General features: G+C 47.3%; 2 protein-coding genes across 9 annotated transcripts in view; one reads left to right on the top strand and one right to left on the bottom strand.

Annotated features, from left to right (window-relative positions):
* babam2 (BRISC and BRCA1 A complex member 2) overlaps positions 1-10,500 on the bottom strand; it is a 318,522-nt gene extending 308,022 nt beyond the window's left edge. For 3 of the 4 annotated variants that reach the window (XM_038799057.1, XM_038799060.1, XM_038799059.1), the window contains exon 1: positions 10,336-10,500. The gene's annotated coding sequence lies outside the window, so the exon portion shown is untranslated. The remainder of the gene's footprint in view (positions 1-10,335) is intronic. The other variant, XM_038799058.1, reaches the window with a different exon arrangement.
* Positions 10,501-10,685: 185 nt separating this feature from the next.
* Positions 10,686-25,539, top strand: part of rbks (ribokinase) — a 235,241-nt gene continuing 220,387 nt past the window's right edge. For all 5 annotated transcript variants that reach the window (XR_005460906.1, XR_005460904.1, XR_005460905.1 and 2 more), the window contains exon 1: positions 10,686-10,893. Coding sequence is in view for 2 of the 5 variants with exons in the window: in XM_038799063.1 (XP_038654991.1) it covers positions 10,811-10,893 (83 nt within the window). In the remaining 3 variants the exon portion in view is untranslated. The remainder of the gene's footprint in view (positions 10,894-25,539) is intronic.

Here is a 25,539-nt window from a genome sequence, read left to right as displayed (position 1 = left end):
TCCACCACCCTCTGAACATAGAATGTTTAGGCCCCAACTACTGTGGTAGCGAATTCCACAGGCTTACCACTCTGCGTATGAAGAAATTTCTCCTCATCTCAGTCCTATAAGTTTATCCTGTATCCTCAGACTGTGACCCCTGGTGCTGGACACCCCCACCAATGCAAAAAAGTCTTCTTACATCTACCCTGTCTCGTCCTGTTAGAATTTTATAGGTTTCTATGAGGTCCTGCCTCAGTCTTCTGAACTCCAGCAAATACAATCCTAACTGACTCATTCTCTCCTCATCTGTCAGTCCCGTCATCCAAGGATTCAGCCTGGTAAATCTTCTCTGCACCCCCTCTATAGCAAGAACATCCTTCTTCCAATGAGACCAAAACTGCACACAATATTCCAAGTGTGGCCTCACCTAGGTCCTCTACAATTGCTGCAAGACATCCCTGCTTCTGTACTTGAATCTTCTTGCAAAGGCCAACATACCATTTTCCTTCTTTATCGTCTGCTGCATCTGCATGCTTCCCTTCGGCGGCTGGTGAACGGAGATACCCAGGTCTCGCTTCACATTTCCCTCTCTCAATTTATAGCCATTCAGATAATAATCCCCATTCCTGTTTTTGCTACCAAAGTACATAACCTCTCAGTTATCAATATTGTGCTGCATTTGCCGACTCATTCAGCTTGTCCAAATCACACTCACTCTCACAGCTCACTCTCCCACCCAGCTTTGTGTCATCTGCAAAGTTGGAGATCTTGTATTTAGTTTCCTCATCTAAATCATGAATATATATTGTGAATAGCTGGGGTCTGAGCACTGATCTCTGCGACACCCCAGTAGGCACTGCCTGGCATTTGGGGAAAAATCCAATTACCCCTACTCGTTTCCTGTCTGTCAACCAGTCTTCTATCCATCTGAATACACTACCCACAATCCCATGTGCTTTCATTTTACAAGCTAATCTCTTACGTGGGACTTTTTTGAAAGTCTTCTGAAAGTCCAAATTAACAACATCCACCTACTCTACTAGTTACATACTTAAAGAATTCCAGCAGATATGTCAAGCTTGATTTCCCTTTTGTAAATCCATGCTGACTCTGTCCGATTCTATCACTGTTTTCCAAGTGTTCTGCTATTAAATCTTTGATAGCGGACTTTAGAATTTTCCACACTACTGACGTCAATCACTGAAGCAGAATGTTAGAATAATGCAGAAAGTATAACAATAATCAAATTTGGGAGCTTTCTTGTGATTATAAAATCTCTGAATCCTGAATTATTTTTTAAAGTAACAGGAGTAACCTCTTGAAGCCTGAAACCACGAGAAGAACATAAGAACATAAGAAATTGAGAACAAAGTAAAAAAGCAGGAAACAAAAAGGGCTGAAACTAAATGTTAAAGAGAGCAAAACATTGACAGCAAAAAAAGGCACTACATTATGAAAAAATAAAATTCAATGAGAAATAGAAGCAGTCACCGACTTTACCTACTTGAGCAGTATCATAATCATAAAAACTTACAGTACAGGAGGCCATTCGGCCCATAGAGTCTGCACCAACATGATCATTAAAGAAATCTTACAAAGTATTAGAATGACCAAACATGCAATGACTGCAAAATGTTTGGATAAATAAACCTATCAGGAAAACAACTACACTTGAGTTTCTTAAAGCAGTGGTGATTCCTATTTCCACTAATGATGCAGGATGTTGGACACAAAAAAGATTGGAAAAAAGATCCTTTTTTGAAAAAATGTGTTTCTGAAGGATGTTTAGTGTGAGGTGCAACCAGATGTACAAACAGTTCGGTATCGCAACAGGCAGGAGATGACAACACAGGCAGATTATCAGTGACAGGCAGAAGTTGAAATATTTTGGGCATGTGGCATAAAGTTAGTGATGGTTAGGAAAGATGATATCACCAGCTGTATAATATTCTGGTTAGGCCACAGCTGGTGATGGTTCTGGTCACCATACTCTAGGCAGGGAATGATTACACTGGAGAAGGTGCACAGGAGATTCACAAGGGTGTTGTCTGGGCTGGAGCATTTCAGCTATCAAGAGAAATTGGATAGGCTGGGGTTGTTTTCCCTCGAGCAGAGAAGGCTGAGAGGGGACCTGATTGAGGTGCATAAAATTATGAGAGACTTAGATAGGATGGATAGGAAGGAACTTTTCCCCCTAGTGGAGGGGTCAATAACCAGAGGACATAGATTTAAGCTAAGGAGCAGGAGGTTTAGAGGGAATGTGAGGAGAAGCTTTTTCACCCAGGTGTTGGGAATCTAGAACTCACTGCCTGAAAGGGTGGTCGATGCAGGAACCCTCACAACTTTCAAGAAGTATTTAGATGAGTACCTGAAATACAATGCTACGGAACAAGTGCTGAAAAATGGGATTAGAGTAGATAGGTGCTTGATGGCAAGTGCAGTCACAATGGGCCGAAGGGCCTCTTTCTGTGCTGTAAAAATTCGAGAGTCTTTGATGCTGGAAGGAATGGTAAAGTTATAGAATGTAACATTAGGATGAGACATGAAGGCTCAGTTAGGGCACTTGAGAGTTACAAGTTAGCCAGGAAGGACCTAAAGGGAGAGTTAAGAAGAGCGAGGAGAGGACACGAAAAGTCGTTGGCGGATAGGATCAAGGAAAACCCTAAGGCTTTCTATAGGTATATCAGGAACAAAAGAATGACTCGAGTAAGATTAGGGCCAATCAAGGATAGTAGTGGAAAGTTGTGTGTGGAATCAGAGGATATAGGGGAAGCATTAATGGATATTTTTCGTCAGTGTTTACACTGGAGAAAGACAATGTTGTCGAGAACACTCAGGTTCAGTCGACCAGGCTAGATGGAATTGAGGTTCAAAAGGAGAGGGTGTTAGCAATTTTAGAAAATGTCAAAATAGATAAGTCCCCTGGGCCAGATGGGATTTATCCTAGGATTCTCTGGGAAGCCAGGGAGGAGATTGCAGAGCCTTTGTCCTTGATATTTATGTCGTCTTTGTCGACAGGAATAGTGCCGGAAGACTGGAGGATAGCAAATGTTGTCCCCTTGTTCAAGAAGGGGAGTAGAGACAACCCTGGTAATTATAGACCTGTGAGCCTTACTTCGGTTGTGGGTAAAATGTTGGAAAAGGTTATAAGAGATAGGGTTTATAATCATCTTGAAAAGAACAAGTTGATTAGCGATACTCACACGGTTTTGTGAAGGTAGGTCATGTCTCACAAACCTTATTGAGTTTTTTGAGAAGGTGACCAACAGGTGGATCAGGTAAAGCTGTTGATGTAGTGTATATGGATTTCAGTAAGGCGTTTGATAAGGTTCCCCACGGTAGGCTATTGCAGAAAATAAGGAAGTATGGAATTGAAGGTGATTTAGCGGTTTGGATCAGTAATTGGCTAGCTGAAAGAAGACAGAGGGTGGTGGTTGATGGCAAATGTTCATCCTGGAGTTCAGTTACTAGTGGTGTACCGCAAGGATCTGTTTTGGGGCCACTGCTGTTTGTCATTTTTATAAATGACCTGGAAGAGGGTGTAGAAGGATGGGTTAGTAAATTTGCAGATGACACGAAGGTCGGTGGAGTTGTGGATAGTGCTGAAGGATGTTATAGGATACAGAGGGACATAGATAAGCTGCAGAGCTGGGCTGAGAGGTGGCAGATGGAGTTTAATGCGGAAAAGTGTGAGGTGGTTCACTTTGGAAGGAGTAACAGGAATGCAGAGTACTGGGCTAATGGCAAGATTCTTGGTAGTGTAGATGAACAGAGAGATCTCGGCATCCAGGTACATAAATCCTTGAAAGTTGCCACCCAGGTTAATAGGGCTGTTAAGAAGGCATATGGTGTGCTAGCCTTTATAAGCAGGGGGATTGAGTTTCGGAACCACAGGGTCATGCTGCAGCTGTACATAACTCTGGTGCGGCCACACCTGGAGTACTGCGTGCAGTTCTGGTCACCACATTATAGGAAGGATGTGGAAGCTTTGGAAGGGTTCAGATAAGACATCAGGTTTTGAAAGAGCATTGAGAGCGGCGCACGATCAGTGCAGCCAGAGGACAGCGAATGTTGTCACAATAACTCAGCCCTCCTGAACTATCTGTACAATCACCAACCATGACTTAGGTGCCATTTTCTCATAGAATGCACATTGTTACCTTTGTAGGTAATGGTATTTTATAGTGTATGAAGGAGTTGTATTGTGTTGTCTGCAGCCACAATGAGAAAGGACACCTGTTCTGCCGTTGAGGTTTTTTGGGGTCATCCTAGATCAAAGCACTGGCACCTCGTGGTCATTGTTCAAGTCAAAGAGAAAAATTATTGATGTCTATATCACTCTATTCCTGTGGGGATTGATGCCTGTTGCACAGATCATTGACTTGTTTGATCAATGATGAAAATCCACTCGGCATCAAAACATCACAAGCCTCAGCCCAAAAGTAAATTCCAAGAACAGCTCGCAACTACAGAATTGTTACAGCACAGAAGGAAGCTATTCAGCCTGTTGTGTTCACCAACTCTCCATAGGAGCAATTTACCTCATGCCATTCTCCCACCTTCTCCCCAAGGCACTGCACATTCTTCATTTTTAGACTAACAGGTTAACAACTCATTTCCCTCTTGAATGCCTTGATTGAATCTGGCCCAATTTGCAAAATCTTCACATACCCAACTCAATTCCAGAACAATGGAATCAAATAAAGTCATCTGTACTAGACCCTACTGTCCAGACAATTGGGTTTGATTAGCATCGCTACTAGGATTGGTTCTACAAAAACAATGCTGACATACTGCTGGAGCAAAAACAAGCAACTTTAATTAACTGGCAGAACAAGCCATGGTTGGAAGATGGCTCCAAGGCTGATGCCCAATAACAATTCCGCCCAATAACAAATCCAGAAGATAAAGGACATATGGTGAGAACAGGAAGCCCTAGAGATCACCATGACATACACAACTTCTCCGAAGCCACCAGGAGCATTGACAGACAAAAATAAACAGGCAAAATCCCCGTCGCTCACAGGATGTTTCTCTTCATAAGGATGACAATGCCATCCATTAATGCTGGAAAGAGCATTTTCAACTCCTCAACCGTGACTCCACAGTGGCAGCCGATACACTCCAGTACTCTGGAAGAATCCTGGGGTGAAACACCATCAACGGGAGATCTGCAGCAAGCAATCGAACAGATGAAAAACAACAAAACAAAACAATGGTATTCAAACTAACGTCTTCAAAGTTGCTGGGCTTTTGCTCACATCAAGACTCATGAGCTCACCCTCATGCACTTGTTGGGGATGAAAAAAAGCATCCCCCCGCCCTCCACCAAACTTCAAAAATGTGACAATTGTAATGATCTTCAAGAAGGGAGATGAATCGCACTGTGAACTATCAAGTAGGTGTACAAAATTCTTTCAGGGTTTAACATAGTAGATGCCAGAAAGATGTTTCCCCAGATTGAGGGTGGTCTTGAACCAGGGGACACAGTCTCAGAATAAGAGGTAGGTGAGGAGTTTCTTCAGTCAGAAGTTGGCAAACCTTTGGAATTCTCTACCCCAGAAGGCTGTGGGGGACCAGTCATTCAGTATGTTCAAAGCAGAGGTCAATAGATTTCTAGATACCAATGGAAGATGGTGTTGAGGCAGAAGATCAGCCATGATATAGATAAATAGCAGAGCCAGCTCAAAGGGAAAATGTTCTGCTCTTCTCCTATGTATTTCCCTCATGTCCAGAGCAAAGAAAATCCTGACATGAATTCTCCTGACTTCCTGAGACTGGGGAAATTCTCAGTCACAGAAGAACTTCTGATATGGTCTTTGTTGCCAAACAAATACAAGAGAAATGTCAAGAACACCAGGAACTTTCATTGCAGTCATCAACCTGACCAAAACATTTGACTCAGTAAATTGCAAGGCTCCAAAGATTTAAATGTCGAGAAACTTAATTGCAATCCTGGAATTGTTTCATGATGAAAGGACTGCAAATTTCTTGAGTGAGAGATCTGAAACAGATGCCTTTGAAATCCAGATCAGTGTCAAGCAAGACTGTGCGATAGCTCCCATATTATTTGTAATCTAACTGACAGTGGCTACTCACCTCATCAAATATCAATTTAACTCCCACCTAGGTGGAAAACTCTTAACCTTCATCCCCTCCGCGACAAAACTAAACTGACCACCAAAAGAGATACATGACCCACAGGTTGCAGATGACTGCAGTGTCATTATCCGCTCTGCAATAGATTTACATACCTCTCTAGAACCCTTCAATCCTGTATACAAGAAACCCAGCCTGTTACCAAAATAAAACTCACCCACATCTGGTCTGCCAAATATTCCACCTCCCATTTTTTCTGAAGGAAAGACTCTGAAGTATGTTGGGCACTTCCTATACTATGGTGACCAGCTCTCTCAAACATCACCATCGACAAGGAGATCCAACACCAGATAGGCTACACCAGCTCAGTCTTCTACAAACTATAGCATTGAATGATTGACACATCAACAAAAGTGCTAGCATACAGGACAGTTGTCGTCACCACACTCTTGTACAACAGAGAGTCCCAGACTGTGTATCAGGGACATAGAGGAGCATAAAGAAATTCTAGTAGCAATGCCTTCACCACATCCTTTGGATTCTATGAGAGGATGATTGAATAAACTCAAGTGTCCTAGTCAGCTCCACAAGCATTCAAACAAAACTGAAAAATTAACAATGATGGACTGGACATTGTCGGAATGGTCAAAAAGCATCTCCTTTGCCAGGTCCTGTTTCTCAACTCTCTAATTCCAGGGGAGGACAAAGAAAATATTTCAAAGACATTGAAGCTTTCATTGATGTGTGGCAGCACCGACATTCATGGAGCAGTTTGTTGCCGCTATCCAGAATGGCAATAAGTTTCATCAAGCTGCATCATGCTTTGAGTCACAATGTCTTAATGATGAGCTTCATCATAGAAGCAAATCCTGCACTCTGGATTCCACATTCGCGTGATATCATCCCCCCCTTATCCTCAAAGATCTGTAGATTGTGTCATTGGCCAGGGTTTAGAGAACACCAAAGTGTATCATGGAGTTCACCTGACCCACGACTTTAGATTATGGTTATGGGGGGCATACTTTTCAGGTGTGATGCAACAGAGATCTAAAGTACTTTTAAAACAAAACCATGTTTTAGGAATCCAGTTAACACTTTATAAATCCACAGTAAACATCTTAACCAACTATCAACACCAATAATCCCCACAGATACAATATTCTATCAGTAACCCTTCATCACTTTCCTAACAACATCCATAAGAACCTTTTTACAGAAAGACAGGTTTAAATTCTCTACAGAAACAGGTATTACTTGGAAATCCTCAAATGATCTGGAGACGGTATTTAGATTGCAGAGATCAATGCACCTTCTTGCTGTGACTGCAGCTTCTTCAACTCTGAAAACAAAACTAAAACACACAGACACCAGCTTTTTTGCTCAAAGCGAAAGTAAAAGCAGGGGCACAGCTCAGCTCCACCCACACACTGACATCACTGCAGCTATCTGATAAACACCCATTTCTTAAAGGTGCATCCACAACAACTATTTGATAAACATCCATTTCTTAAAGGTACTCTCACATGACAATTGAGAATTGGTCTGTTCAGTCAAATGAAGACCCACGTCAGAAGGTTGCAACACTGTGCAGACGTCAGATTTTTGGTCTCAATGAATTAACAAGAGGAGGCAGGAAAATGGGTTTGAAGCACAAAATCAGCCACAATATTGAATAGTGGAGCAGACTCGATGGGCCATGTGGGCTACTCTTGCTTCTTGGGTTCTTATCTTAAAATCGAGGGATAGCTGACAATGAAGACAGAGGACACATTACATGATCCTCACAATCTTTATTTAATAATTGTTGGAAATGGGCAATAGATAATCGAACAACTGAAAAAGGAAAAGGCAAATTAACATTCTGGGTGTTGGAATTTGGTCAGAAATGGGTCGAAAAGTTTGAACTCACAATACAACATCACTGCAATACAACATCACTGCAAGAGTTCTTCAGGATAGAGTCACAGGCCCAACCATCTTTAGCTGCTTCATCAATTGCTGTCTTCCATGATAAGGTCAGAAGTGGGGATATTTGCTGATGACAGCACAATGTTCAGCACCATTTGCAACTCCAAAGATGTGTGGGTTAGGTGGATTGGCCATTCTAAATTGCCCGCAGTGTAAGGTTAATGGGGGGATTGTTGGGATACGGGTTACGTGGGTTTAAGTAGGGTGATCATTGCTCGGCACAACATCGAGGGCCGAAGGGCCTGTTCTGTGCTGTACTGTTCTATGTTCCTCAGATATTAAAACAATCTTTGCTCATAGGCAGCAAGACCTGGACAACACTCAGGCTTGGGTTGATAAGTGGAAAGTAATATTCATGCCATTAAGTGTCAGGCAATAACCATCTCCAACAAGAGAGAATCCGACCATCAGTCCTTGACATTCAATGGTATTACCATTATTACATCCCCAACTATCAACATGATGGGGGTTACCATTGACCATAAACTTAACTGGACCAGCTACATGAATACTGTGCTACAAGAGCAGGTCACCAGTTGGAAATTCTGATAGGAGTAACCTTCTGACTCCCCAAAGCATGTGCACCATCGACAAGGCACAAGTCAGGAGTGTAAAGGAGTACTCTCCCTTTGGATGAGTGCAGCTCCAAAAACACTCAAGAAGCTCAACATCATCCAGGACAAAGCAGCCTGCTTGATGGGCATCCAAACCAAAAACATTCAATCCCTTCACCACCGACGCACAGTGGCAGCCATGTGTACCATAGACAAGACACACTGCAGTAACTTGCCTCTAAGGCAACATTTTCTAAACCCTCACCACCCAGATGGACAAGAGAAGCAAATAAGTGGGGACACCACCACCGGCACATTCCCCTCCAAACCACACACCATCCTGATTTGGAAATATAACTACCCACCACTCCCGGATCAAAATCCTGAACTCCCTCCCTAACAGCATTGTGGGTACACATTCAATGGTATTACCATTATTACATCCCCAACTATCAACATGATGGGGGTTACCATTGACCATAAACTTAACTGGACCAGCTACATGAATACTGTGCTACAAGAGCAGGTCACCAGTTGGAAATTCTGATAGGAGTAACCTTCTGACTCAGGGGCTACAACGATTCAAGGCAGCAGCTCAGCACTAACTTTCAAGGGCAATTAAGGATGGTCAATAAATGCTGCGAGGTCCAGGGGTGCCCATACTCTGCAAAAAAAAATTTTAAAACACAAACACCCAATTCATTTTTTCCAATTAAGAGGCAATTTCATGGAGAGGGTATCTGGTCTCTCCAGCGCAGAGTTTAGTGCTTGTACCATTTGTTTTTTTGTAGAAATGTGTTTGTGAACTGTTTTAGTAATCAAGAGTCTCCACCTCCCTCCCTGTATGTTGGCACTGAGGGGAGGGTACCCTGTTTCTCCAACACAAAATTAGTGTTTGTACCGTTTGGCCTTGTATATATTTTTTACTGTTTTAATAAAAAGATGTGGTCAATCCACCTACCGTGCACATCTTGGGGTTGTGGGGGTGAGACCCACACAAATACAGGGAGAATGTGCAAACTCCATACAGACAGGGACCCAGGGCCGGGAAATAATTTAAAAAATATCACAGCTATCCAAACGCCGACAGACTTACATTATCGTGTGTGATGGGCACCCAGAGGAATATTTGATTATTTCTGACAAGGGAATTAATTACAGGGATGGGGAATGTGTGTAAGAATAGATTCAAAACGTTGCAATGATGCAACCACGCCTCACTACAGATTTACCCAGTGACCCTCATGCAAAAAAAGTTTCAGTGAATAAATCGGTGTGTGTGTGTGACCCAAAGGTCAACTCTGAAACCCCAACGCAGCTTCCATATGCGCAGATCTTTGCCACCTGCGTCAATCCCGCCGAGGACAAAATGTCACGGCTAACGTTTCCAGGATGTTTGCAATAACTGCTTGGAAATGAAGTGTGTTCGTCCTTTAAACTACAGGAAATGACACCGGGGCGGGGGGGGGGGGGGGGGGGTGAACAGATACGGCTGCAGAAACCACCTCCTCCTCATACGGTGCAAAATCGTTGCGTCCAAGCTGCACACAACCGCCCGCCCCCCTTTCAAAAAAAAATTCAATTTCAAGCGAAGATTTTATGTTGTGTCAACAACAGTCAATCTTATACACTAACAAAACAGCGAGCAACTGGGCCTCCAAGAAGCTCTATGAAGAGCGATTCATGGCGGCGGGATTATATCCCGTACAGACAGCGAGCAGGATTAAGGTACCTGCCTGGGACCGACCCGCGAGTCCCATTAACACAGAGCGTCCAGTAACCAGAGTCACCACGCCCTGCCCCACCCCCACTGCCTCGCGCCGCCGGCTGGCTGCTCGCGCTCTTCAACCACACCGGTTCCAACGGTCGGCAGGGCGTTACAGCCGTCCAAACAGCTGCCTGATTAATCCACTTATGTTTAATGTGTGTGTGTGTATATATGTATATATAATTATAGGTATACTTCTCGGGCAGAACAATTTGTATTAATAAAAGGGTCCTTTTTACTTCTTTATAGCCACCCCTTTCCGTTTTCTTTTCAAATAAAACCATCTAATTAGCTCAAATAATGCAGCCCACTGTGCGACGGGGTCCTCCTGCAACCATGGTCGCCTGTTGTGGACTTTTCACCTGCTGTTGCTCTGAGTGATTGGTGTTGCGGTGCAGATTCGGCTACCCACTACTGTACTTTAAAACACTTGCTAAACATGTCATTCCCAGAAAACCTTCCTTCTGATAGTATGGTTTATGATGTAGTGGTTGTAGGATCCTGTATGACTGACTTGGTCAGGTTAGTAATATACATGTAGTATGTGTGTGCATGCATATATACATATGTGTGTATATACTGTTTATCTTTGTATCTTAATGGACATTGGTACTCATTTTCTAAATCGTTGTAGGTGATGAAATTATATTCTATTAAAATGAACCCAATGCTCAGTAGGTTATAGGAACTATCTAATTGATTGTCTAATAGATTGGTGAAACCGTTTACATATGTCTGTATTTTTTATTTATTTTGAAATACTTCTAATCCTTCAAACAGAAACAAAACAATTGCTTTTGATATTGATGTAAAAGTTGTCTACATCCTCAGCACAATATTGTCAAATTGTACATTTTCTGACAGTTATTTAATATGCTTCCAAAAGGTGCTCTGGGCTAATCCACCTCCTGAAGGTGTTTTTGGGTTGGGTCATCTTTGCTATACAGTTGGAGTTTGGGGGTAGTGTGTATTCTTGCTGATGTTAACAAATCCCTCTTTCTACAGGTGTCTTTATCTCCAGGCTACATGATGTTTTTCCTATGCAAGGTAGTGAATTAACATCACACTGACTGGGGGGCATTTAATAACACGCATCTTCACACACCAATGCTATTAGAGAATTGATTAAGATAAAAGACACGGGAGGTGCCAGAGGACTGGAGAAATGTAAATATTACACCCTTGTTCAAAAGTTAGAAAAATGACACCAGCAATTATAGACTAGACAGTTTAATCTGGGGGGGGGGGGGGCCTCAAGTATTAGTAGTCACATGGAAAAATGAAGGTTAATGAGGAACAGTCAGCATGGATTTCTAAAGGAGAAGTAGTGTTTAACAAACTTGCTGGAGTTTTTTTGATGAGGTAGCCAAAAAGGTTGATGAGGTGTACATGGGCTTTCAAAAAGCATTTGATAATGTGTCACACAACAGACTTGTGAGAAAAGTTACGGCTTGTGGAATAAAAAGGGACAGCAGCGATGTGGATGTAAAATTGACTGAAGAATGGAGAGAGAGCAGTTAGCAATGGGGTACCTTGGGGTTAGTTAATAGGGGTGGAGAGTACAAGAGCAAGGAGGTTATGCTGAACTTACACAAGACACTAGTTAGACATCACCTAGAATATTGTGTAGTGTTCTGGGCTCCATAATACAGAAAGGATGTGAATGCTTTGGAGAGCATGCAGAAGAGGTTTACAAGAATGCTTCCAGGGATCTGAAACAAATGAGGATAGATTGGAGAGTTTGGGACTGTTCTCCTTGAAGAGACAAAGGGCAAGAGGAGACTCGATAGAGATGTTCAAAATTATTAAGGGGTTGTAGAGTGTAGGTAAGACCATTAGACATAGGAGCAGAATTAGGGCACTTGGCCCATCGAGTCTATTCCGCCATTCAACCATGGCTGATATTTTTCTAATCCCCATTCTCCTGCCATCTCTCCATAACCCCTGATCCCCTTATTAATCAAGAACCTATCAATCTCTGTCTTAAAGACACAGTGATTTGGCCTCCACAGGCTTCTGCGGCAAAGAGTTCCACAGATTCACCACCTTCTGGCTGAAGAAATTCCTCCTCATCGCTGTTTCTAAACTCCAACGAGTACAGACCCAGAGTCCTCAACCATTCCTCATATGACAAGCTGTTCATTCCAGGGATCATTCTTGTGAACCTCCTCTGGACCATCTCCAAGGCCAGCACATCCTTTCTTAGATACGGGGCTGAAAAGATAGGAACAAACTGTTCCCAGTCGGGAAAAGATCAAGAGTGAGAGGACATGGATTTGAAGTGATTTGCAAAAGAAGCAAATATGATGTGAGAAAAACATCTTCACTCAACTAGTGGTCTGGAATGCACTGACTTCAAATGTGGTGGAGGCAATTGTAATTGAAGCATTTAAGAGGGCATTAGATGATTATTTTATTAGAGACAATGTGCAGGGGTACAGGAAAAAGGGGAACAACGCTAAATCATCATGCTCGTTCGGAGAGCCGGTGCAGATAAGATGGGCTAAATGGCCTCTTTTGCGCCCTACCAATCCTGTGAGGAATCTATCAAAATTACCAAATAAAACTGTGCACACTCATTTGAATAATGGGTCATTACTCCCAACTACTTAGTGAATGGGCATAGTCTACCTCAACAATGTTTGAGTCGAGGGCACCACAGATTTGACGAAGTGAAGTAGTTCTGATTGCTGTTTTTAGGGAGGGAATCTTGATACAACAGCGGCACCTTATGTGGCCTGTGCCTCCGTTTGTTACTTTTATTGAATAATATCCCTTCTTATTTTGTTCACTCCCAACTATAAACTAATGGTTTGAGTTTTGGTTAGCTGTCTTTTCTGTGCAGTGCCCCTGTTTCTTTTATCTTCTCTTGACTTCCTCCTACTTGCAAATATACTGGCCTGGATTACGGTGCGTCTTATTGGTTGGGAGATTTGATGGCTGGCAGATGCGAGTTTGTCTAATTTGCTTTATCTCCATATCTGAACTAATGAACAACACCTTTGTCCCTTTAGTGGCAGCAACAGGATGATGTTGGGTTTAGCTGTCCTGTGATGGGATTTCCTATGGTTATTGATGATGGATGTTTTTCACAAATTTCAACTTTTGTCTGTAGCTGCCATGTTTTAGAGTGTGTGAAGCGGTTATGCCGCATAGGAATTTGGCTGAAATACCATGGCTGGCCAACTGAGGATGAATTTTTTTTTTTCTGTTTCATGAGATGTGGGGATAGCTGGCAAGGTCAGCATTTGTTGTCCAACCCTGATTGCCCCTGAACTGGGCAGCTTACATCGAACATAGAACAGTACAGCACAGAACAGGCCCTTCGGCCCTCGATGTTGTGCCGAGCAATGATCACCCCACTCAAACCCACGTATCCACTCTATACCCGTAATCCAACAACCCCCCCCCTTAACCTTACTTTTTAGGACACTGCGGGCAATTTAGCATGGCCAATCCACCTAACCCGCACATCTTTAGACTGTGGGAGGAAACCGGAGCACCCGGAGGAAACCCACGCACACACGGGGAGGACGTGCAGACTCCGCACAGACAGTGACCCAGCCGGGAATCGAACCTGGGACCCTGGAGCTGTGAAGCATTTATGCTAACCACCATGCTACCGTGCTGCCCTAGTTTGTTAGGTAATTTCAGAGGGCAGTTGAGAGTCCACCACATCAGCAGCCACTGTACTGGGATGTCCGTTGCTGATTGGGTCAACTTAAAATGGAGTTAAATTCACGTCAGCGGAAAAGTCAGGGCGAGAGAGAAGGTGACCGGACAGTGGAGCACATAGCAAAGAGAGATAAACCACAGCCATTGAGCAGAGGGAATGCAGACTCTGAGGACCAGGACAAGGTGTGGCAGAAGTATGGGTGTATGAGAGCGAGGGGAGTCTGGGTGTGTGTGAGGGGAGGATGGAGGGGGGGGTGGGGGTGCTGTGGCTGTGTGTGTGCGAGGGGGGGGGGGGTGCTGTGGCTGTGTGTGTGTGTATGAGAGATGGAGGGAGCCGTGGGTGGGTGGGGTGTGAGAGATGGGGAACTGTGGGTGGGTGGGTGGGGGGGGGGGGTGCGAGATGGGGGAACTGTGGGTGAGGGGGGGATGCGAGATGGGGGAACCGTGGGTGAGGGGGGGGTGCGAGATGGGGGAACCGTGGGTGGGGGGGTGGAGAGATGGGGGAACCGTGGGTGGGGGGGGGTGGAGAGATGGGGGAACCGTGGGTGGGGGGGGGGGTGAGAGATGGGGGAACGTGGGTGGGGGGGGTGAGAGATGGGGGAACCGTGGGGGGGGGGGTGAGAGATGGTGGAACCGTGGGGGGGGGGGGTGAGAGATGGGGGAACCGTGGGTGGGGGGGGGGTGAGAGATGGGGGAACCGTGGGTGGGGGGGGGTGAGAGATGGGGGAACCGTGGGGGGGGGGGGTGAGAGATGGGGGAACCGTGGGTGGGGGGGGGGGTGAGAGATGGGGGAACCGTGGGTGGGGGGGGGGGGAGAGATGGGGGAGCCGTGGGGGGGGGGGGGGGTGAGAGATGGGGGAAGCCGTGGGTGGGGGGGGATGTGAGAGATGGGGGAGCCGTGGGTGGGGGGGGGATGTGAGAGAGGGGGGGAGCCGTGGGTGGGGGGGGGGGTTGTGAGAGAGGGGGGGAGAGCCGTGGGTGGGGGGGGGGGTTGTGAGAGAGGGGGGGAGAGCCGTGGGTGGGGGGGGTGTGTGAGAGAAGGGGGGAGAGCCGTGGGTGGGGGGGGGGTGTGAGAGAGGGGGGAGCCGTGTGGGGGGGGGAGGAGCCGGGGTGGGGTGTGGGTGGGGGGGGTGTAAGAGATGGGGGAACCGTGGGTGGGGGGGGGTGCGAGATGGGGAACTGTGGGTGGGTGGGGGGTGCGAGATGGGGGAACCGTGGGTGGGGGGTTGCGAGATGGGGGAACCGTGGGTGGGGGGGTTGCGAGATGGGGGAACCGTGGGGGGGTGGGTGAGAGATGAGGGAACCGTGGGTGAGGGGGGGGGTGAGAGATGGGGGAACCGTGGGTGGGGGGGGGGGTGAGAGGGGGGAGCTGTGGGTGGGGGGGGGGTGTGAGAGGGGGGGGAGCCGTGGGTGGGGATGGGGGAGTGTAAGAGATGGGGGAACCGTGGGGGGGGGGGGTGTGGAGAGGGGGGAGCCATGGGTGGGGGGGGGGAGAGCCGTGGGTGGGGGGGCGGGGGTGTGAGTGGGAGGGGATCCGTCTGTGGGGGGGCGGGGGTGTGAGAGGGAGGGGAGCCGGGGGTGTGAGAGGGAGGGGAGCCGTGGGTGGGGGGGGGCGGGGTGTGAGAGGGAGGGGAACCGTGGGTGGGGGGGGGCGGGGTGTGAGAGGGAGGGGAGCTGAGGGTGGGGGGGGCGGGGTGTGAGAGGGAGGGGAACCGTGGGTGGGGGGGGCGGGGTGTGAGAGGGAGGGGAGTCGTGGGTGGGGGGGGCGGGTTGAGAGAGGGGGGAGCCGTGGGTGGGTGGTGAGAGGGAGGGGAGCCGTGGGTGGGGGGGCGGGTGAGAGAGGGGGGAGCCGTGGGTGGGTGGGGGGGTGGTGAGAGGGAGGGGAGCCGTGGGTGGGGGGGGGGTTGAGAGAGGGGGGAGCCGTGGGTGGGGGGGGGTGTGAGAGAGGGGGGAGCCGTGGGTGGTGGGGTGGGTTGTGAGAGATGGGGGAACCGTGGGTGGGGGGGTGTGAGAGGGGGGAGCCGTGGGTGGGGGGGCGGGGGTATGAGAGGGAGGGGAGCCGTGGGTGGGGGGGCGGGGGTGTGAGAGGGAGGGGAGCCGTGGGTGGGGGGGTGGGGGTGTGAGAGGGAGGGGAGCCTTGGGTGGGGGTTTGGGGGGGGTGTGAGAGGGAGCTGTGGGGGGGGTGTGAGAGGGAGCTGTGGGGGGGGGGGGGGTGCGAGATGGGGGAACCGTGGGTGGGGGGTTGCGAGATGGGGGAACCGTGGGTGGGGGGTTGCGAGATGGGGGAACCGTGGGGGGGTGGGTGAGAGATGAGGGAACCGTGGGTGAGGGGGGGGTGAGAGATGGGGGAACCGTGGGTGAGGGGGGGGTGAGAGATGGGGGAACCGTGGGTGGGGGGGGTGAGAGGGTGAGCTGTGGGTGGGGGGGGGGGGGTGTGAGAGAGGGGGGAGCCGGGGATGGGGGAGTGTAAGAGATGGGGGAACCGTGGGTGGGGGGGGTGTGAGAGGGGGGTGCTGTGGGTGGGGGGGGCGGGGGTGTGAGTGGGAGGGGATCCGTCTGTGGGGGGGCGGAGGTGTGAGAGGGAGGGGAGCGTGGGTGGGGGGGGCGGGGTGTGAGAGGGAGGGGAACCGTGGGTGGGGGGGGGCGGGGTGTGAGAGGGAGGGGAGTTGTGGGTGGGGGGGGCGGGTTGAGAGAGGGGGGAGTCGTGGGTGGGGGGGGGCGGGTTGAGAGAGGGGGGAGCCGTGGGTGGGTGGGGGGTGGTGAGAGGGAGGGGAGCCGTGGGTGGGGGGGGCGGGTTGAGAGAGGGGGGAGCCGTGGGTTGGTGGGGGCTGGTGAGAGGGAGGGGAGCCGTGGGTGGGGGGGGGGTTGAGAGAGGGGGGAGCCGTGGGTGGGGGGGGGTGAGAGAGGGGGGAGCCGTGGGTGGGGGGGTGGGTTGTGAGAGATGGGGGAACTGTGGGTGGGGGGGTGTGAGAGGGGGGAGCCGTGGGTGGGGGGGCGGGGGTATGAGAGGGAGGGGAGCCGTGGGTGGGGGGGCGGGGGTGTGTGAGAGGGAGGGGAGCCTTGGGTGGGGGTTTGGGGGGGGGTGTGAGAGGGAGCTGTGGGGGGGGGTGTGAGAGGGAGCCGTGGGTGGGGGGGTGAGAGGGAGGGGAGCCGTGGTTGGGGGGGGGGGTGAGAGGGAGGTGAGCCGTGGGGGGGGGGGGGTCGTGAGATGGAGGGGAGCCGTGGGTGGGGGGGTTGTGAGAGGGAGGGGAGCCGTGGGTGGCGGGGGGGTTGTGAGAGGGAGGGGAGCTGTGTGTGGGTGGGGGTGGCGGGGGGTGAGAGGGAGGGGAGTTGTGGGGGGGGGTGAGAGGGGGGGGGGGAGAGGGGGGGGAGCCTTGGGTGGGGGGGGGGGTTGTGAGAGGGAGGGGAGCTGTGGGCGGGGGGTGAGAGGGAGCGGAGCTGTGGGCGGGGGGTGAGAGGGAGGGGAGCCGTGGGTGGGGGGGTGAGAGGGAGGGGAGCCGTGGTTGGGGGGGGGGGGTGAGAGGGAGGTGAGCTGTGGGTGGGGGGGGGGTCGTGAGAGGGAGGGGAGCCGTGGGTGGGGGGGGTTGTGAGAGGGAGGGGAGCCATGGGTGGCGGGGGGTTGTGAGAGGGAGGGGAGCTGTGTGGGTGGGGGGGCGGGGGGTGAGAGGGAGGGGAGCTGTGGGCGGGGGGTGAGAGGGAGGGGAGCTGTGGGGGGGGGTGAGGGGGAGGGGAGCCGTGGGTGGGGGGGGAGGGAGGGGAGCTGTGGGTTGGGTGGGGTGGTGTGTGAGAGGGAGGGGAGCCGTGGGTGGGGGGTTGTGAGAGAGAGAGGGGGGAACGTGGGTGGGTGTGTGGGGGGGGGGGACTTGGGTGGGTGTGTATGTGGGTGCGGGGGGAAGTGGGGGTGTGTGGGGGGACTGAGAGGAGGGGTCTGTATCACTTTTCTATTAAAATTGACAGAAAAGATAAGACTTAAATACTCATTGAATAAGGGAATACCTCCATTATAATAAATGTATACATAAATGAAATAGAAACACCATTTAACTGTTTGTTATTGAATGTTTCTACTAATTGTGCAAAAACAACCTTTGTATATTGATTCTTCAACATAATAAGAGTGTTTCTTCGGGTATAGCTCTTCAACAGTATCTCTTCTTCCGTCGGTATTCTTGGGAGGTCAAAATCATGAACTCTCTCCTCTGGGTGCACCAACACCACACAGACCGCGGCGGTTCAAGAAACCAGCTCACCGTTACCTTTTTGGGGCCAATTAGGGATGGGCAATGAAAGCTGGCATAGCCAGCAAAACCTACATTCCTTGAAACGAGTCAAAAAAGATGCTACCTTATGGCGACAAAGTGGTTAGCACTGCTGCCTCATGGCACTGAGGTCCCAGGTTTGATCCTGGCTCTGGGTCACTGTCCGTGTGGAGTTTGCACATTCTACCTATGTTTGCGTGGGTTTCACCCCAGAATCCAAAGATGTGCAGGGTAGGTGGATTGGCCACACTAAATTGCCGCTTAATTGGAAAAATGAATTGGCACTCAATTTTTTTTAAAAAGGTGCTGCCTGATCTGCAAAATGTTTCCAGCATCCTGTTTTACTTCAGATTTCCAGCACTCACACTATTTTACTTATTAAATGCTTCAACTTCTAGTGCAACAACGGAACTAAAGGTCAAAAGATCTGCCTCAGCAGACTCAGTTGCCTTGGCTCCAGCTTTGACCTACAGTCTCTTTATTGACACTTTAGTTCAGCACTAAGCGAGCATTTTGTCATTGGAGGTGTCCTCTTTTGAATGATCCATTAATTGTGGGAAAATAAGACCAATTGGATTGCCCTACTAAGACCTGGTATGGACTCGATGGGCTGAATGACTCTTTGACCTCAATATCCCGTACCACTGTCAAAAAGAAGAGTAAGGGAATTCTCCCAATGTCCTGATTTGCATCACTAAAAACAGATTATCTGGTCACTAATCTCATTGCTCATTGTGGGTCATTGCTGTGCAGAAATTAGCTGCCATACTTCCCTACATTATGAGTAACTGTACTTCAGAAATAATTAAGTGCTTTTTGACAATCCAAGGTTGTGAAATTTGTAATATAAATGAAGTTATTTTTCTTTGATCAAAACATTCTGTGCATAAATCAAAGTATCTTGAACAACTATGGATAAAGTAGATTGTGAAATCTGACACTTCTTGCACCTGGAGCATCCTCTTAAGATCTTCGAATCATAAAATCCCTACAGTGTAGAAGGAGGCTATTTGACCCAACAAGTCAGGACCGACCCTCCGAAAGAGCATCCCACCCAGGCCTATCCCTGTAACCTCACCTAACCGTTGGACACTAAGGGGCAATTTAACATGGCCAATCCAGCTAACCTGCACATCTTTGGACCGTGGGAGTAAACCTACGCAGACATGGGGAGAACCTGAAACCTCCACAGTCACCCGAGGTCGGAACGAACCTGGATCCCCGGCGCTGTGAGACAGCAGTGCCAACCCATGTGCCACTGTGCTGCTCCTGTGCCACCATACCGTCTTTAATAATTTTCTTTTATCTGTTCAATTTATTTCAATTAAATTACCATCTTGACTTGCACCTCAGAAATCCCCATCAGTCTATTTTTCCATCCCAAGACCTGCACTATATCCAACCACCCTTTCATTTCTAATCTACTGTAATACATAGTTGGCTTGCTGCTAGTTCGAGAAGTTCAATCTGATTTCTTACTATATCATTGATGTTTACACGCTTACCCATAAACTGCAGCATGGCATCAGCCTACATAACGCTGGCAGCACACTGCTCAACACCTCTGCCTCCTCTATCAGCCCACACTGCCAACTCCCAAGATACAGATGAACTAAAATTTCCTCCAACATATCCAAAGTCAGTCTCTTTGGTTCCTGCCTGCATGCCTTTAGCCTTAACTCCATTTTCTTTGCTAGCTGCTACCTGAGACTTCAATAGCTTTGACATACAACATGGCCACAAGCCCTGCTTTCTCTCCACGTTTGCTTCTCTCTACATCATTGCCTCCTTCCAATTCTTTACAATTACCACCACTGCACAAGTCCATGACTTCACCAGCTCAAGGCTCAACTTCTTTGAAAGATAATTGACTGTAAACATATATTTTGCTATTGCCAGATGCTGCCAGATGTGTTAATTATTCCCAAAATGTTGTTTGGATTTTCAGCATCTTCAGTATTTTGTTTTGACATCTCTAAAATGCTGTCCTTTTCCAACCCTCCACAAGTTGCAATTCATTCAAAGGATCCCAGATTCCCTGCCACACATTACCATTTGTCCTAGCAAGTTGATGTTAAAATTCCCATCCTTGTTTTCAATTCCTTCCTTAGCCAAGCCTCCCAATACTTTGTCATCTCTTGCAGTATGTTTCCATGCACCATCTATTCCAATAGATGGTTGGTGGGCTGGTTTAGCTCACAGGGCTAAATCGCTGGCTTTTAAAGCAGACCAAGCAGGCCAGCAGCACGGTTCAATTCCCGTACTAGCGTCCCCGGACAGGCGCTGGAATGTGGCGACTAGGGGCTTTTCACAGTAACTTCATTGAAGCCTACTCGTGACAATAAGCGATTTTCATTCATTTCAGTTTTTCAATATCAGGTTACATATTGTTCATCGCCATCCCAGTCCTTTGACTGACCCCTTGCCCAGGTACCTTCAGCTTTTATCTTTCCTTCTGCCTTCAATATTCTTTTTCTATTGTGGGTTTAACCTCTGAATTCATTAGTTTCTAACTCTAAAAGAAATCTTGCTGGTGGCAATTATCTTTTTTTTTTCAAAACATATGCTTACTTGCTGACTATTTACAAAAGTAAATGTAATAAGTGAGTACTTTGCATCAAAGAGAAGGACTTGGTAGATGATGAGTCTGGGGAAGGGCATGTAGATCGTCTGGGTCACATTGAGATCAAAAAGGAGGAAGTGTTGGGCATCTTGAAAAGCATTAAGGTAGATAAATCCCCAGGTTCTGATGGGGTCTACCCCAGAATACTGAGGGAGGAAATTGCTGGGGCCTTGACAGAAATCTTTGTATCCTCACTAGCTACAGGTGAGGTCCAAGAGGACTGGAGAATAGCCAATGTTGTTCCTTTGTTTAAGAAGGGTAGCAAGCATAATCCAGGAAATTACAGGCCTTATGTCAGTGGTAGGGAAATTATTGGAAAGGATTCTTTGAGACAGGATTTACTCCGATTTGGAAGCAAGTGGAAGTATTAGCGAGAGGCAGTATGGTTTTGTGAAGGCAGGACGTGTCTCACTAACTTGATTGAGTTTTTCGAGGAAGTGACAAAAATGATTTGATGAAGGTAGGGTAGTGGATGCCATCTACATGGACTTCAGTAAGGCCTTTGACAAGGTCCCTCATGGCAGACTGGTACAGAAGATGAAGTCACACGGGATCAGAGGAGAGCTGTCAAGATGGATACAGAGCTCGGTCATAGAAGACCGAGTGTCGTAGTGGAAGGATTCCTTTCTGAATGGAGGGCTGTGTCTAGTGATGTTTGCTGTTGTCGTACATATAAATTATTTGGAGTAAAATGTAACTGGTCTGATTAGTAAGTTTGCGGACAACAGAACGGTTGGTAGAATTGCGGATAGCGATGAGGACTGTCAGGATACAGCAGGATATAGATCACTTGGAGACTTGGGCGGAGAGATGGCAGATGGAGTTTAATCCGGACAAATGTGAGGTAATGCATTTTTGAAGGTCTAATGCAGGTAGGAAATATACAGAAAATGGCAGAACCCTGATGAATTGACAGGCAGAGGGATCTGCAGGTCCACAAAGCACTGAAAGTGGCAACGCAGGTGGAAAAGTTAATCAAGAAGGCATACGGCATACTTGTCTTCATCGGACGAGGCATTGAGTACAAAAATTGGCAAGTCGTGCTGCAGCTGTACTGAGCCTTAGTTAGGCCATCAAAGAGAAAATGCTGGAAAATCTCTGCAGGTCTGACAGCATCTGTCGGGAGAGAAAAGAGAGAACATTTCAAGGGCAGATGACCCTTTGTCAAAGCTTAGTTAGGCCACACTTGGAATACAGTATTCAATTCTGGTCACCACACTACCAGGAGGATGTGGAGCCTTTGGAAAGGTACAGAAACGGTTTATCAGGATGTTGCCTGGTATGAAGGGCATAATTATGAGGAGAGGTTGGATAAACTTGGTTTGTTCTTACTGGAGCGACGGAGGTTGAGGGGTAATCTGATAGAAGTCTACAAAATTATGAGGAGCATGGACAGTGGATAGTCAGAAGCCAGAGTGGAAGGGTCTGTTACATGGGGACATAGGTTTAATGTGCGAGGGGCAAAGTTTAGAGGACATGTGCGCGTGAAGTTTTTGTACGCAGAGGGCAGTGGATACCTGGAACTCCCTGCTGGAGGAGTTGGTGGAAGCAGGTATGATAGTGATGTTTAAGGGGCGTCTTGACAAATACATGAATAGGATGGGAATAGAGGGATACGGAACCTAGAAGTGTAGAATGTTTTAGGTTAGACGGGCAGCATGGTCGGCGCAGGCTTGGAGGGCCGAAGTGCCTGTTCCTCATAGAATCACAGAATTTACAGTGGATAAGGAGGCCATTCGGCAATGGAGACTGCACCGGCCCTTGGAAAGCACACCCCACTTAAGCCCACGCCTCCATCCTATCCCAGTAACCCCATCTAACCTTCTGGCACGAAGGGTCAATTTAGCATGGCCAATCCATCTAACCTGCACATCTTTGGACTGTGGGAGGAAACCAGAGCACGCAGAGGAAACCCACGCAGACATGGCAAATGTACAAACTCCATACAGTCACCCAAGGTTGGAATTGAACCTGGATCCCAGGAGCTGTGAGCAGCAGTGCTAGCCCCAAGGTGCTGTACGTTTCTTTTGTTTTTTGTCAAATAAGACCAAGACATCTCTGAAATGCTTCATACTCACCTCTTAGTGAGTAAAATCAATGTGACATAGCTCTTTCGCACAAAGTTCACCCTTTTTATCTCCAATGGCGTCTTTATCCACGTAGTATTTCCAACTCATTCTCCTATGTGTGGCTTAGGCAGTGCAGTAGCACAGTGGGTAGCACTGTTGTTTCATAGCTTCAGATTCCCAGGTTTGATTCCCAGCTTGGGTCACTGTCTGTGTGGAGTCTGCATGTTCTCCCCATGTCTGCGTGGGTTTCTTCCGGGTGCTCCCACAAGTCCTGAAACACGTGCTGTTAGTAATTTGGACATTCTGAATTCTCCCTCTATGTACCCGAACCCGCACCGGAATGTGGCGACTATGGGATTTTCACAGTAACTTCATTGCAGCCTACTTGTGACAAAGATTATTATACATCTGCCCTTCATCATCCCTTACACCAGTGTTGTCAATCTCTAACTGTGTTGTTGGCACCCTTTGAGGACACACACAGGATGCATGCTGTCCAGAATAATTTCCTTCGAAGACACCATGCCCACCTTCTGACAGAGATTTCTGCTTCTGCTCTGCAGTATGAAGGTGATGAACAGAGATTTTCATTTTTAAAAAAAAAATTTATTTCACTTTTTGGTACTTCGGGGAAAGGTTGGACTGCCTGCTGCACATGCTTCAAAGAATAAAGCTTGTTCAACTCTGTGAAGATTTGGATAGCTGTAGAGGATCTACAAACTTCTATTGTTGCAATGAGCAAAGCATTAAGTAATGTCTCATCCATAAATAGATTAGATGGACAAAGAGAAAGACGAAGAATATGCTGAAGAAAAAAAGATGATTGTCTGCTAATAAAGGAATATCTTTTTCAGTAAGCTGTGGTTTAATTTGCACACACTCTTCAGTGTGAAATTGCTCCTCAGTGGGCTTGAAGATCTCTGGCACTTCATCGGAGTGTGTGCTGTCCTCAAAACGTAAAGCAAGGTTGAAGATCTTCTCCTGCATCAAGTGATTGGTATCAGTGGCATCTTAGTTATCATCTTATTCCACTTTTTTCCGAAACATTAAAAGTGACCTATCAAAGCGAGTATAGCTGTTGCTGTTTCACATGAGATTCTCTCTAACCTCATACAGCAATGAAACACTGGGAAACCATGGTCCCCTCAAGCACTGTGTTCCCATACCACCTTTGATTGAGAAATAGAACTTCTAGTTTCTGGGTAACTATTGCAAACACTCAGGCCAACCCCTGCATGGGACTCTTTCCTCCTCCTCCTCCCCCCGCCGCCTCTCTCGGACCTGACTGAACCCAAGAAAATATCTTGTGGTGGGACAAAAAACAGTTTACTTTTGAATTCTTTAAATTTTGATCCCTTATGTCTTCAAATCAATAAACAATTTGATAATGTGCTTTATTTCACTTTGTTACTTCATTTTATCTACTTCCTTAGAAATAAATTTCCATGTGGACTATCCAGCTGAAGCAGCACTACCAACCTTCCTGTTTAGAGTAGGTGCATTCAAACCAAACTAGCTACAGGTTGCTTAGTTTTTCAAAAAAAATATGTTGTTTCAAACTATTAATCGGAATTTTAAATACATTAGCAGATCACGATTCTAACCCTGGTACAGTATGCATTGGTTTGTACAGTGCACAATGTACTGCCTATTTGGCACTTCATGAGCCTCAGTTTTGGTTCTCTGAAGGTTTTGCTGATTAATTGACTGCGTAAGAATGTTTTCAGATGAATGTAATAAGAAATGGCAATGTGTGAACTGTATGAATGATCATGGTGTCTTGTATTTTGCAGAAAAACGCAGATTATTGCAATCTCTTTAGAAACCCTTCTTTGTTAAACCAATGTTTTGTATCAAAGTGGAGGTTTGGACACATCTACAGTCAATTCTGAAAAAAAAAATCGCTATTTTCTGGCTGGCACTATTCACCTATTTTAATAAACTGGGAGCTGTATGTGTTTCTGACATCTTACTCTTTTTCATTACGTTCAGAAGTAGTTTACAGAACATGACATCTGTCTTCTCGAAAATGCACATGTATTTTTAAAGTATCAGGATTTATTATATTTTTAATTCATTCATGGGATGTGGGTGTTGCTGGCTGGGCCATTGCCCATCCCTGAGGGCATTTAAGAGTCAACCACATGCAATAACATATAGGTCAGACCAGGTAAGGTTGACAGATTTTCTGTCCCTATAGAACATTAGTGAACCAGATGGGTTTTTACGACCATCAACAATGGTTTCATGGTCCCCTTTCGACTCTTAATTCCAGATTTTTATTGAATTCAATTTCCACCAACTGCCCTGATGGGTTTCGAACCCACGTCCCGAGAGCATTACCCTGGGTCTCTAGTCCAACGATAATACTACTACGCCACTGCCTTCCCTAAAGTGTTTCATCCATTAATGAGTTGAATGGGTGCAAATTGAGAGAGGTGGATACTCTAGTGAGACCTTGGTTTCCTTGTACATCGCTGAAAGTAAGCATGCAGGTACAGCAGACAGTAAAGAAGGCAAATGGTATGTTGGCCTTCATAGC

This window comes from Scyliorhinus canicula, chromosome 6 (genome assembly GCF_902713615.1).
Source record: "Scyliorhinus canicula chromosome 6, sScyCan1.1, whole genome shotgun sequence".
NCBI classification, from domain to species: Eukaryota; Metazoa; Chordata; class Chondrichthyes; order Carcharhiniformes; family Scyliorhinidae; genus Scyliorhinus; species Scyliorhinus canicula.
Note: the sequence above shows the minus strand (reverse complement) of the source record. Positions and strands in the feature narration are given on the sequence as shown.